This window comes from Pseudochaenichthys georgianus, chromosome 18, assembly GCF_902827115.2.
Source record: "Pseudochaenichthys georgianus chromosome 18, fPseGeo1.2, whole genome shotgun sequence".
Classification (NCBI taxonomy): domain Eukaryota; kingdom Metazoa; phylum Chordata; class Actinopteri; order Perciformes; family Channichthyidae; genus Pseudochaenichthys; species Pseudochaenichthys georgianus.
Genome location: NC_047520.1, coordinates 6,823,374 through 6,837,144, shown reverse-complemented (window position 1 = coordinate 6,837,144; position 13,771 = coordinate 6,823,374). Strand labels below are relative to the sequence as shown.

Here is a 13,771-nt window from a genome sequence, read left to right as displayed (position 1 = left end):
GCATTTCGCTATGTATGTTCACACTACTATCTGACTCCTATTTGACGACTGGTATTTCTAATAGTAATTCATACTGCAACAGTTCTTTTTCTTTTAAGAAGATTCTACCACACGAAGTTCATAATGCTATCACATAATTAAAAGTGGATGGCAGTGCAGGACTCGATGGTATAGAAAACAGGTTAATAAAATTAACGTCACATATTCTCATGTACCCACTTGCTGATTTGTTCAACCTATCTTTGTCCACCTGTGAGTTGCCGACTATTTGGAAATGTGCACGCATCATTCCACTGCATAAAGGTGGTGATTTACTTGATACAAATAATTATAGACCAATCTCTATAATCTGTTCTATTTCCAAAGTTTTGGAGAAAATAATTTATAATTAACTGTCACATTATTTCAATACTTATAATATTTTATCTCCGGTTCAATCTGTCTTCAGGCCTAATCACTCCACAACAACTGCCCTACTTAAATGTACGAATGACTTGTACTCTGCTGCAGATGATGGTGAACTCACAGGCGCCATTTTTATTGACTTGACAAAAGCCTTTGATTTTGTTGATCGATATCTGCTCTTGGATAAACTTCACGGCATTGGCCTTTCTAATAATACAGTGTTATGGTTTAACTCGTACCTTCACAGTAGAAAGCAATGTGTGGTTGTTAATGGAAACAGTCTGACCTGTTGATCCAACAAAAGGGTGTACCCCAAGGATCAACTCTGGGCCCACTTCTGTTCTCTATTTACATAAATGATTTATCTTCTTGTCTCATTAATTGTTGTACTCACCTTTATGCTGATGACACTGTCATATATACATCCAAATCTGATTTTTCACAAATTCAGATCTCTCTTCAATCGGAATTTAATATCTTACAGGACTGGCTATCACACAATAAACTACTGCTCAACAAAACAAAATCTTATACCATGGTCTTTGGTACCAGGCAGAAGCTCAAATCCAAACCTAATGTAGTAATAACATGTAAGGATGGCACTTCTCTGCATAAAGTTGATAGCTTTAAATATCTTGGTGTATGTCTAGACTCTGAACTTTCATTTAAACTACATATAAAGCATGTAATACAAAAAGTCAATTACGGAATCAGTGTTTTACACCGCTCTCGCAATTGTTTTACGCTCAGTGTCCGAAAGAGAATTGCTTCTCAACTTATTCTTCCGATTATGGACTATTGTGATGTTGTCTACCAAAATGCACATAAATCAGATCTAGCTCCACTCAACATAGCCTACAACAGACTATGCATATTTGTTCTTGGTTGTCCTTTTCGTACACATCACTGCACAATGTATAACCAACTTAAATGGCCTTCTTTAAATGTAAGAAGACACACACATTGGCTTCAGCTGATATTTAAATGCATTTATCTTAACTATCCCCCTTATTTAAAGCAGTATTTTGTACCCTACTCACCAAATCATCAAGTTAGACATTCTGTTCAGATTTATTTCTCTGTCCCCTCTGCAAAAAAATCGATTGGCAGAAGAGCGTTCATGTTTAAAGCCCCAACTGACTGGAATACTTTACCTGCTGCTATTAGATCTCTTGCATCATTGGGTTTATTTAAACATGCATTGTCATCTCACTTTCAACTGGTCTGTACTTGTTATTAACTGATATTGATTAAACTGATTTGCTTGACTGTCTCAAATTGTAATGATTGTGTGCATTGCTTGAATTTCACTTAACAGACTGTATGTGGTTTGTCTTGTGTGTCATGTTTTGCATTTTGTCTTTTTGTTTATGTATGTCTGTAAGTTGTGCACTATTGTCGGGACCCCCTTGAAAACGAGATGGTGCATCTCAAGGGGGTTATCCCAATGAATACAATTTATATATTGGGAATATTCTAGAAACAGATTATATTCAGAGTTAAGTAACATACTGCCATGTTTCCATGTCCTCAAACACACATAGGAAAAATTGCTAACCTTTAGGTTGTGCATGTGACTCAGAGCTCTGACTCACTCTTATCAACTCAAATCTCCTTTGTGCTTTGGCAGACATCAATCTTAAAAGCCCCTCAAGTGTCTGACTTCTCTTTACATTCAGGGCATTCTAAATGGAAACCACAAGGATAACTTATGTGATTATAGTATAGTGTTCTGCTCCCACACATGATATAAGTGGTGAGTCACTCATGGACAGATTTGTTCTTGGATTAAAAGTGAGCTGTACAGTAAATCTTGAGTCTTACTAAGTGGAGTGTTATTGTGAGAATTCAGGTATGACAGATCTACATGGTAAATGACAACTTTACATCATTAGGGAAACATTCCGTGTAAAACCTACCCATTTCACCACAAACCATGAAGTTACCTCACTAACCAACTCTCAGCAGCTACAGCTCACTCCTGCATCAGAGTCTGCTCAGTTCCTGTTTAAAAGTAAAGCATCTCCTTTCCCAGGAATTGTTGACAAATGCAACAAAGAAGTTGAAATGTAATAATGAGGCTGGCCTGCAATAGCACTGTTGCTTACCCCTGCACTAGAATGACTAACATTAAGATATGTATGTCTCATTATTAAATGTTAAAAACCGCTTAAACCGTGTGTGTTAAGCTCTAACTGGTCAGTACATTTACAATTATTGATTAACATGTTCAGGCACCTACCTGTATGTTAGGATAACACTAAAGGGGTAAATCACATAGTTGTGATGTACCTACAAAATAATCATTTAAAAAAGAAAAGTGAGCTTAAAGTCACTTTAAAAAAGGTGATATTTACCTACAGTCAGCTGCACGTTAACCAGATACATTTAGCTAAAGCTGAAGCAGTGTTTTACAACAGTCCTGAAATAAATCCTTCATCCATGAGGGTTATAATGCGTTACTACTGTGGTAACGGGTCAATAGTAGTGTTGGTTAAACATAATGATAATACAGGAGGCTGTAGTTTGTGGTGCAATACCTATGTGTATTAAATAACACAATCACCAGACTTTATCCTCTAAAATGATCATACAGTTGAATAAACGCCTCTCTCATTATAACATTGAATCTGTTGCATTAGTTTTAGCTAGCTATATCTATACACACACACATTACTAGCTACAAGGGGCCATATAAGGCTACACACTTACTAACGGATGCTCATGTTACCTCCCTTTCCACGTTGCAGTGTGCCTTTCCCTGCAGTTTCCTGTCACACCACATGATGGCAGCATATGACCAGCAAACATCCCACCTATTACCTCAATCTGAAACTGTGACCCATTGGACCTCCCTCTTACCATAGCAAAGGTAATCGGGCAAAATGTTCTGCCTCAAGTATGACCAAGACCTCAGAATAAAGTGCATATAAAGAAAACAAGCTGGGATAATACCGGGTCGATACTGACAAGTGTTTTATTAGTAACACAGACCTGGAGACAGAGCCAATAAGAAGCCAGTGTGAGCCTTGACAGGACTGACATTGTTCAGAAGGCATTTTAAAGACGGAGGAGGGTCTAGTAGTTGAACCCATACAGTTATCGGAGCGGGTAGAAACTGATAGAGGAAGGCTGTAAATCTGAATCAAATACAAAACCAACTGCAACAAAAAATAGAAAGGGAAAAAAAAAATTAAGTGCAATTCCTATTCGGTGAAATCAGGATGGCATCAGATGGCGAAGGGGAGAGCGAAATGTCATGGTATGCAGAAGTCATATTATCACATATTATAATAGAGAAACAATCAGATATGGAAAGGCGGCACGGCAGTCCACTTATCGTTACAAGCCATTCTTTTATTCAGTCACTGAGTCCTGTGAGGAGCTTCGAGGAAAGACTGATGGTTATGGCTGAGAAAAACAAAAATCTCAGGGTTCGCTCGGCTATTTGTCCAGAAAAAAATGCCTGTGTGTTGCAAGCAGAAGTCCACGAATGATACCGTCGAAGTTGATCCATTCAGGAAAATAAAACGTACCTCAGGAATCAATGAATTACCGTGGATCTAAAAGAAGGGCGGTTTCTATTTCCCCTGCTCAGCTGCCCTGAGAGGTTAAGACCGCTAAACGATGAATTGTCTGATGATGAAGAAGAAGAAATAATGTAGAATTGTCTTTGTTGCTTTGCTGATCCCCCCCCCCCCCCCCAATTGTCAAAAGAGTTTAAAAAGGACTAACGAATTCAGCAAGCATACTCCGACTCACAAGCTCACCTCCATACGCACGCACAGTCAGTATCAGGAGCAATAAGGCAGAGAGGCTCCGTTTTTCTTTCGAAAATAAAATAAAAATAAAGAATCAAGAAGGAAAAAAAAAATACAAGCTGGGCCCTCCCCACCCTCCTCAGTAGTTTTGTGGGCTATGGTGATCCCGTACTGTTCGTCCCTTGTTAGGCGGTCACCCCAGCCCTCGTCTCCTCAGGACGCGCCCGAGGGGCTCACAGGGGGCTGCTGGGCCTTCTGTGTGGGAGCGGAGGGCAGGACGGAGGCCGGCAGAGAGGAAGAGGCCGGTCAACAAGCCCCGCCCCCTCTGGATTCAGCCAATCACCAGAGTCGGTGCTGATGGAGGTTTCGACTGAGGACGGAGCGCACATCAGCGGTGAACCTAGGAGTAAAAGAGAGGCGATTAAAATAGGATGAGCTTCACATTAATACTTTTTGTTAGCTTTATCTATTTATAAAGAACCTTTAAAACACATTTATAGAGTTCTACATTAGAGGAGGACTTTGTACGTTTTTTAAAGCACTAGTTTGGATAAGATTTATATTTCTTATTGGGCATAAATAAGGTTGCAACAGGTTCTTTCCGAAGTAAAAATAAAGCCTTTTTTACCACCTCTGGAACTAACGAATACAAACGTCGTATCTCGTTTTTTAAGTCTATACATGATTCAAATAATAAGAAAAGAAAACGGATTTCTCGTGCTGGTTACACTATAACTTACAAGACACTAAATCAATATGTGGAGCTGCACTGAATTACCGTCTCAGACTACAGTGCAGGTTGCCAGATAGGAGTGCGAATCAAGGTCTAACTGCATCTGATATTAACAAAACAAACTACAATAAGAGTTTTATCAACCTTCTAATCCTAATCGGAAAGAAAGCAAATATGTATATGCAAGGAACATTGTATTGTTTCCCCAAGATAACCTTTAGAGTATACTGATGTTTCAACATGATGGACAGGTAAGGTGTATGCCTAAAAGCTGGAGAGAAACTGACACTGTGGTGCCATGTAGATGCAAATCTAGTCAATAATCATGCCGTCAACTACAATATTATACAAACATTTGCAAACCATGCCTTTTTTGAAATACTATTCTTACCTGCAGTCAACTTAAAGGCATTCACTTGCACTACTTGAATTACCAGAGCATTTGTATACAGACAGTGTTTGCATTATGGATTTGCTTTCATGCCATGTGTTATGCCTTTTACCTTAGTGCATCCAGCATAGGCAGCAAGTTAAGAAGCGCTGTGTCACTAGGGTCGCTGAACCAGGACTTGATGGGTATTGCATTGTCTGGACGGTGGGAAAGAAAATGGTTGTGTCAGTGAAATGGACATGGTGGTGATTTTACGCTGCTATGCTAAAGAGGTCACGGAGCTTTAGAGTGTCTGCAGATTTAATGTACTGTTACAGCATTTACAATACGAGCTTTGTACTTAGAACAAAGCGCTCAATTATGTGACCTCTTCCTGCGGCGTCACAAGGTTGATGCGTTTAGGATGAAACCGTGTTGACTTTTTACGCAAAAGAGAAGATCTGCCACCTTCTTTTTGGATCCACACAAACTGTGGATGGTACATGTAATCGATTGAACCTATAAAGTCCTCAGTGCGTGCTATATTGACAGAGAAAGCTGCGTTGGCAACTGCAAAATCTGTGATTCCTGTATATAGCGCCGTCATGGATGTTACAGTGTCAAAGTCATATGAAAGGCCTACTTTGATTATTTTATTCTGCTCCTCTTGGAAGCTCTCGGGCTTCTTCTGAAAAATCGCTACGTTTAAACACATCGTTATGCTTGATCAAATATGTATATGAGACACTTGGGCTGCATTGGCCATGTAAGAGGATATGGATGGCCAAAGCCTGGATGAAACGTGAGCGCAATGCATCCTGGTACATGTATGCCCTCCTGGCAGGGAGGTTAACTCTGTCAAGATAGCACACTGAGGGAATTTGTGGGTTTATCGGATTACATTGACCATCAACACTGATTGAAACGTCCCTTTAAAGATTCAACAATACTGAATACATTGGACTATAACTTGTGGTCTTACCTGGATGGCTACGATAAGCGCCAGGCGAGTTGTCCAGGATGACAATACTGGACAGGTCATCGTGTACTACAGACAGGTCTTTAATATAACTACCTAGATCCAATGTACAATGCTGGCAAACAGAGAGGGACAAAAACAGATGGAGAATAAAGACACTTTATAGGCCAATGGATCCAAAGACGCCAGAGCATTAATACATGTTGTGTAAATACAGTATAGAGAGCGGTACCTGTCTGTAGTATCTGCGTTTCAGGATGTTCCTGTTGTTGTCCAGCTTGTCTGCCACTGCTGAGCCATAGATCTCCATACTGGCTGTGAAAACCACCAGCTCATACCACTGGCTCACCTGTGTACACACATAAGGCAGACAATAGTATAAGTTACAGTAAGCGCTGCGCAAGGCACGAGGGATCATTGCAAAAGCAAATAATGTTGTATAATATGTAATATGAGAGTGCAGTTCAATGGAGAGGGATGGCAGACGGGGTTAAAGGTGAGTGAGGACATGGGGAAAGACCTGGGACATGATGTATTAAAGTCACAGTGCGCTCCCCTTCCATGCTAATACAGGATTAAAGTGACACTGAACACGGAGGGACACTCACCACTTCTAAAAAGAAGTCAACATGTGGCCTTTTATGTACAAAGAATCTGACTGGGTGCTTGTCAATGACGACCTGCATAGAGAGAGAAAGACAGACAGGGTTTAGTTTAGAAGGCACATGTGTTCCAACATGTACAGATGTGGCTGAAGGCTCTTACTTTGAGGATGAAGTCTGGCGGCGTGCCAGGTCTCACTGTAGGCCTGAGGACCCCGTCATGGTGAGAGTGGATCAGCGTCTCGTCCAGGTCCAGAACCAGGATCTTCCTCTTTACTGCATCTTGAGTTATTCACACAAAATAGACACTTGAGCAACTTCATCTCAGTACATTTACAAGAAACCAGGTTACTGACACAAATGAGTTACACAGGAAACATGCAGTGTAACTATGGTTACTGTGAAATCTGATGATAAATACTGCCAGTAATCATGTGACCTCATTTAGAAACCATGACTTGACTTGTGTTTTAGTGAAGAAATAAGAAACGCCTTTGATATCTTTGAGAGCGCATTGAAAGGAACGGCTCTGTAGGTAAGGACTGCACAGTTCATATGTATGAGGTTCAAAGGCTGATCATCATTCTCAATATATGTTATTTGGGTCAAATGTACAAATGCACAATGGTTGTACATTGTGCGCACAGCGACACAGATGATTTCCCACCATTGTCACAGCCCCACACCCAGTTTCACCACCCACCCATGACATTACATTGACCTCTACTTTTTAATATAAAAGATAAATAAATACATAGTTTCCCATGTAAATAGTTGACTCTGTATAATAGGCATACACACATAATATGTAAAGTTGCAATCTATACTCGTCTGTGTAAGAGATAGTTAACATTAAGGTGAAATGACTTAAATGAATTAAAGAGGGCTACCTAATGTCCTTCTTTTCAAACTTTTAGTTGGATTTAAGTCTAAAATCTAGCATTACCATGCACCTTTTGATGCGATCACAAATGGACAGCTTTAAGTACACCAACTCACATAAGAATGTGTATTTTTGGATACATTCTATGAACATACAAATAAAAGCTGAGGAAGTGAGGATAATAGCACGCTGGTGGGGGTCCAGTCCTGTGCAGAGCACCAACACAGACCCATCACCAACAGCATGATAAGATCTGAACCACCAGGTTCCTTCTTGGAGGTCTTTCTACGACATGACTATGCTTTGAAATGACTGATGTTTAAAAATACACAGTGTTACAGGCGTGGACAAATCTAGCATCTGAGCGCTAACTTACGCTAAGTCGAATAGGTGGTTCTTCAATGTGACCGAGGACACGCTGCTCAAAGAATGCAGCCATATGCGGCCCAGACCACCTCCAAGTGTGTGTGTGTGTGTGTGTGTGTGTGATCGTGTCTCAATGAGTCTTGGGTGAATCCAGACTTGTAATTAGAGCTGTTCACATGTGTTCTAATCAAATGACGACCAGGTTCTTAACATGTCCTTATTTTAAACACAAGATGATGACTACATTGTCAGCTGTTGGGCCCTACACATCCAATTCAAATCAACTTACTTCACTTATGAGATAATACACCAAGGATTTAAACTGCTTTTCAGGGAGTTCTGGTTACATAAGTTATAACACCAAAATAAAACAATACCAACAGAAATGTGCCATAAGTCAACTCGGCACACTGCCATCAAGTTACTTGAAAAAGCCTTAAACTACATAATATATACTACATAAAAATGGCTGCTCTTTTTTGGACGAGGACCTCCAGGAGCTGCCTTTTCATTATTTTGAAGCGAGCGGTATGAGAGAGGTATGTGCCACGAAGACTTGTAAACCACCGTTAGTTTGATTCCGCCCACAATACCAGCAGAAATACCAGCCACCTTCAGCTAAAGGAGTCACTCATCCACTTGAAACTGGACCTGGGTCTCCAGCTGAGGTCGCAGTAGTGAGTGAGAGGCGAGGAGAGTGAAACTGAAATCATATCCTTCCTCCGAGTCAAGAGCGTGCTTCTGAATGAGCTCTGCCAGTGTCAGTGCCGCCTTCAAGCTTTTTATTTCCTCTAAACTTCCAGACCACTAACACCTTGTCACTGGTAAGAGTCAGAGGAGGAAGATACTTTTTTCTCCGTCACACCATGTTGGGTGGATCCTGACATTTAACTGCCACTAAAATTCACAGTTTTTCTCAAGAGGGTTTTTGGAGAATTGCTTTTAACCTTTTAATTTCAGATTTCTGCTACAGGTGGGAACACTATGGTCCGTCTGCTGCGGGTAAAGATGGCTGTGCAGTGGAGTTTAAAATGTCAAACCTCATTTAGATTATGCAGAATCGGTACTACGTCTTGGTACGGATTAATTATTATTGATGTGGTTTTGGAAGTCTCTGCTCTTGTTTCATTGTCAGGTATTAATCTCATTACACAACTGACATTTCCTTTAAAGTGCTGATGTTACCCGAGGGGATTCATGTATGTCGTCTGCAAAATAACTACTTTTACTTGGTTGGCTATCATTTTCAACGATGTAAGAATGTCATCTCATCGAGCTTTATGAACTAAACGTTAGCCAAATGACAATAACAAACCAATGTAGCAAAACAGGTTTTCTGAATCAACCGAGCAAGAAAACACACCCGTCTTATCCTCCTTATTAATACATCTCCAAACAACAGTCATGACACAAATGATAACTTTTTCTGCAGAATAACTTCTTCCTTGATAGATTGGTTGAACTTGCACTCGCAGTTCCTGATGCAAATATGCTTTGTTCCTCCATCTTAAAGCAGTATTTACCATGTCTACGCCAACAACTTCTGCAAGTCTTGACAGTCTAACAGTAGCTGTGCAGCCGTGTGATGACATCATAGCATGTACTCACTGAGTCTGTTTCTGGAGATCGGGGACAGAGGCAAAGTGTCGTATCGCACCGTCTGATACTGGATTATCTGCAGAGGAACAAGGAGAAGGAAACAGTCAGTCACACATAACAGCTACAGCAACACACAAAATATCAAACGTACTTCACCATGTTGAGATTAATTCATCTCGGATAGCTTTCAACTATGTGTGCGCTTTTTACTGATTACAGACTTTTCAAGTGTCGGACTTCAATTCCAACTTCATTTTGTGTGATATTAAACCAGGGATGGGTGTTAGAGTTTTGGAAACAGGTCTGCAGTAGTTCAATCTGGACTGGCATAACTCAAGTAAGTATTAAGGGCCAGTGATCTACTTTAAACTCTAATACATTTGTCATCAAAACCATCATTCCTAGTTTGTTGACTACACTTTTGCATGGATTAACCGAAGTGAGCCGTTATCAGGCTGTGTATGCACGAGCATAGCAGAGGATTAGCACTGGAAACACACTATGCCTACAGTGTCCTAACCAGGCCTGGATTCTCTCTGGACCTTTTCTTTTGAACTTGGTCTTGGAGTTAACTTAACCAGGTCTTACACTTCATTTTGACTTTATTTAACTGGAGTGGACGACAGCTCTGTTTGGGAATCCTTTGACACACAATACGTAGTTTTAAGTCTTGTTTATAGCTGCAATCTTCAGTGAGATTAAAAGAGAGCATCACGATTCAAACTAAACGGAGATATAAAAGGGTGCTGGCTTAAATCACCAGAAAGGTCCTAAAAACTTCTAGTTGAACTTTTAAAACAATCCATTATTTCGTAATCAGCCCCCTTTGCTTTACATCCGCAATTAGGCAAGAGAACAGAGGAAGAACTCAGTCGTGACCACCCCATGGCTCCCCCTCTCGACTTTGACTACAGAGAGGCACCTTTCCAGTGCCGCTCTTTGCCCCGGGGCTCTGCACTTTTCTTCACAGGGCTATTTTTATCCCCCCAGCTGTCGGTTGGTGTTAGCAGAGCGTGGGGCACACTGAGAAAAGGAGACTCGCAGGGTGACTTTGACCGAGCCTCTGTCCCTATGCTTGGGACAGGGCCTCCCTCAGTGTCCCCTCCCACTGCTGCCTGGCAGAGTCCGCTCGGGGAAAGCCCATTGGTGCTCAGCAGCTGGGGGGGAACCTCACCCCCGACTCTATGCACCTACAAGAGTCTCCATCTGGACCCTAGGCCTGCAAACTCAGACTCTTTCCTCCAGACTAGGGCTGCCTACAACTGACATTTCAAATAATCCTGCTCTCCAAACCCCAACATGATTTCTTTACCGTTGATTATTGTGATTCATGATTTGGCTTCAGGGCTTGACTTCATGGATTCAAACTTCTTCCAGCTTCCCAGATAATAAATATGCTACAACAACTGGGAATCTGAAAACCAAACAAGTTGACGCAGACTTGTTTACAACTTTAAACAATGATTATCAGAATTGTTGTCTCATTTCCTGTAGATTTCCTGATCAACTAAACCATTTAAAACTATAACCCCTAAAGTAGGACTAATGTGTTGTTAGCCAAGATTTTCCAGCACTAATTCCACACCTGATTCAACACTGTTACAGTCTGATAATAAACCGAACCATTATGCAAGATTAATAATCAATCATATTGTCATCTGTCGACCTGAAGTGGCATGCATGGGATTATCACCTGCCAACATTGATAATCCAATAGAGCCTATATCCATCCAAATGTTTGGATCAGGTTACTCCATGGATTGCGGCCTTCTCAAACTGGAACACTGCGAGCCCTGCCTTACTTACAGGCATCGGTAGAAGAAGTAAACAAGGAGATTGTTAGATCTAGAAACTGGGTTATAATAGTTCCTAGAAACTGGAGTGCTCTACTCGTGCATCCATCCCTTGTTTGAGCAAATCTTTTTCACCAAATCCACCTGCTTACTTTACGGTCACCTTCATTATGTTCCTTGCTACTTTGGTGGCCACTGGATCATGACTGTTTCATCACATATTGTAAACAACAGCGCTTAACTATGAGTGAAAGCGAGAAACAGAAAGGGAACAGTACGCTCTCTGTGCTGAGATAATCCCCCTCACTTCAGCCATAACATGGACTGGTCTACTCACTCTCAGGGCCTGTTAAACGCACAATAAACTGAAGACAAAGCTCAAACAGCAAGACGATTACAACACACAGGGACACTCCTGCAAGCTGTGTCGGCTTGATATGGCGCTAGAGTCGATGTCCGCTCATATTACAGCACATATGCATGTCTATTAAAGACTCAACACCTGTGTGAGTGTCTTAGTTACATGCGGCCAGCTTCTGTCACCTTAAATGCCATGTTTATTGTAGAGGCATTTGTTAGCAATTGAAGGTGACCTGCGGGTTTGTACTTGCTGCTCCTCAAATGGTATGGTTAAGCGATTACAATTTGAACTGAAATGATTAGGGTATTGATTCATTATAAGTATATTTGTTGACCAACAACAGCAAACAATGTCTGGTTTAGCTTTTCCAATGTGATTATCAGTGTTTCTACATATATCATTCTAATTGATTATCTTTTTAAACATTTGATTTGTGTACTGACTGTGACAGACACTTTAACCATTTTTGCTATACAATGTCAAAATAGTGCAATCAGCTAATTGTAAAAATAACCTTTAGATGTATTTATAGTGGAAGTTTTTTTGGTTGCAGCTGTGCATTTTGGTGCAGTTGTTGTGAACTAAGTTGTACATTAAATGTGTTAAGACTAATCAATATCATAAAAGTTTGTCCTAGGCATCTTTCTGCTGAATTATGCAGCAACATAATTGACACTGATGGTATTGAGTGGGAGGTTGATACTACTCAGACAGTGGGGTTACCATAACTCATTTGATCAAAATCACGATGGATGAATGAAAAGAAACTGACGATTACAGCACAGGTGAGACACACAGGTAGTCTAGCTTCCTGAGAGCCAGCTGGACTATTGGAAATAGTTCTTTAGGCACACGAGACCCATGGCAACGTGGCAAGACCGTGCCCACTTGTCACAGAAAATAATCAAATGTTAGATATATTTCAAACCCCTTCTCACCGTTCGTAGGTGCTTCCTGAGGATGTACATGATGAAGCCCCATATTCTCGACGTTACGCCGAGAAAAGTGCGGATGCCAAGTAAACACTGCCGGGTCTTCAGCATGTTGACGAGCACGCAAAGACCCCACAGTATCTTATATTCTCAATTGATAGCACGCTTTTCCCGAAGTTGTCGGGAGAACTACTAAGGGAACTTGCTTGCTAGTGATAGTCAAACCCCGTCTTTTAGCCACAGCCGCCAAACTAGCAATTCAAATTAACATGAGGCCAAGCAAACGTGTGAGTACCTCGCTCTGCACACTTGTGGCACAATTAGCATTAAATGGAGTGCATTCGCATCGTTACTGTGAAATACAAACGTGGACGTGGTCTAAAGAAGAGCTGCCGCACGACGACTGCTGCTTCGGTGTGGACCTTAGCACGCAACTCGTTGACAAGCTAGCTGTGGAGCTAGCTTTGTACCCACTAACGTTAGCTAGCATCCACCAAGCTACCGCTAGCTCGACAGGGTGACCACCTTGAACCTAGGACAAAAATACCCCAAAAAAGCAGTGGGGTGGCTCGTTGTCAAGCTCCGGTTCAACGCGACTTCACTGTGTGCAGCGTCCGAAAAGAGACGGCTTTAGAAAAGTTCCACAAAGTCAAACCGGTCCGGTTAAAATAGGTTTGTATTCCAGTGGAAATCCGGAATGAGACTGCGAGCCGCCATCGCCGCCTTGCCGTCACTTCCGCGAGGAATCCTGTGGTAGCGCGCAGCACGTCCACGTGGAAGGAAAATAAACAGACGTGGACGAGCAAGAGTGTGAGCCGGGTTGAAAGTCTGTGAAAAATAACCAATTTTATCAGCAGTTTGAGTCTGTTATGTATTATTTCAGCAACCATTTAAGTGAAAGTAGTGCAGTTTAACAAGATATGACATGATTTCTGGTAACATGTTTTAACAGTGGCTTGATTGGTGTCAATACACCTCATGTCACTG

The 13,771-nt window shown here is 41.3% G+C and overlaps 1 protein-coding gene across 1 annotated transcript; it reads right to left on the bottom strand.

Moving 5' to 3' along the window:
- Nucleotides 1-3,364: 3,364 nt before the first annotated feature.
- LOC117463866 (CTD nuclear envelope phosphatase 1A) lies at nt 3,365-13,598 on the bottom strand. The gene is made up of 8 exons (XM_034106353.2): nt 12,791-13,598; nt 9,708-9,774; nt 7,014-7,132; nt 6,857-6,928; nt 6,481-6,597; nt 6,252-6,363; nt 5,403-5,487; nt 3,365-4,566 (listed from the first exon to the last, which is right to left on the bottom strand). The coding sequence occupies exons 1-8, from the start codon at nt 12,893-12,895 to the stop codon at nt 4,506-4,508; spliced, it is 738 nt and encodes a 245-aa protein (XP_033962244.1). The 5' UTR covers nt 12,896-13,598; the 3' UTR covers nt 3,365-4,505.
- Nucleotides 13,599-13,771: the final 173 nt, after the last annotated feature.

Coding starts and splice junctions, on each gene's coding strand:
- LOC117463866 (XM_034106353.2), bottom strand. CDS start 12,895: ATGCTGAAGACCCGGCAGTGTTTACTTGGCATCCGCACTTTTCTCGGC. Junction 6,364..6,480: donor AACGCAGATACTACAGACAG/GTACCGCTCTCT, acceptor TCTGTTTGCCAG/CATTGTACATTGGATCTAGG. Junction 5,488..6,251: donor CGCTTATCGTAGCCATCCAG/GTAAGACCACAA, acceptor CCCACCGTCCAG/ACAATGCAATACCCATCAAG.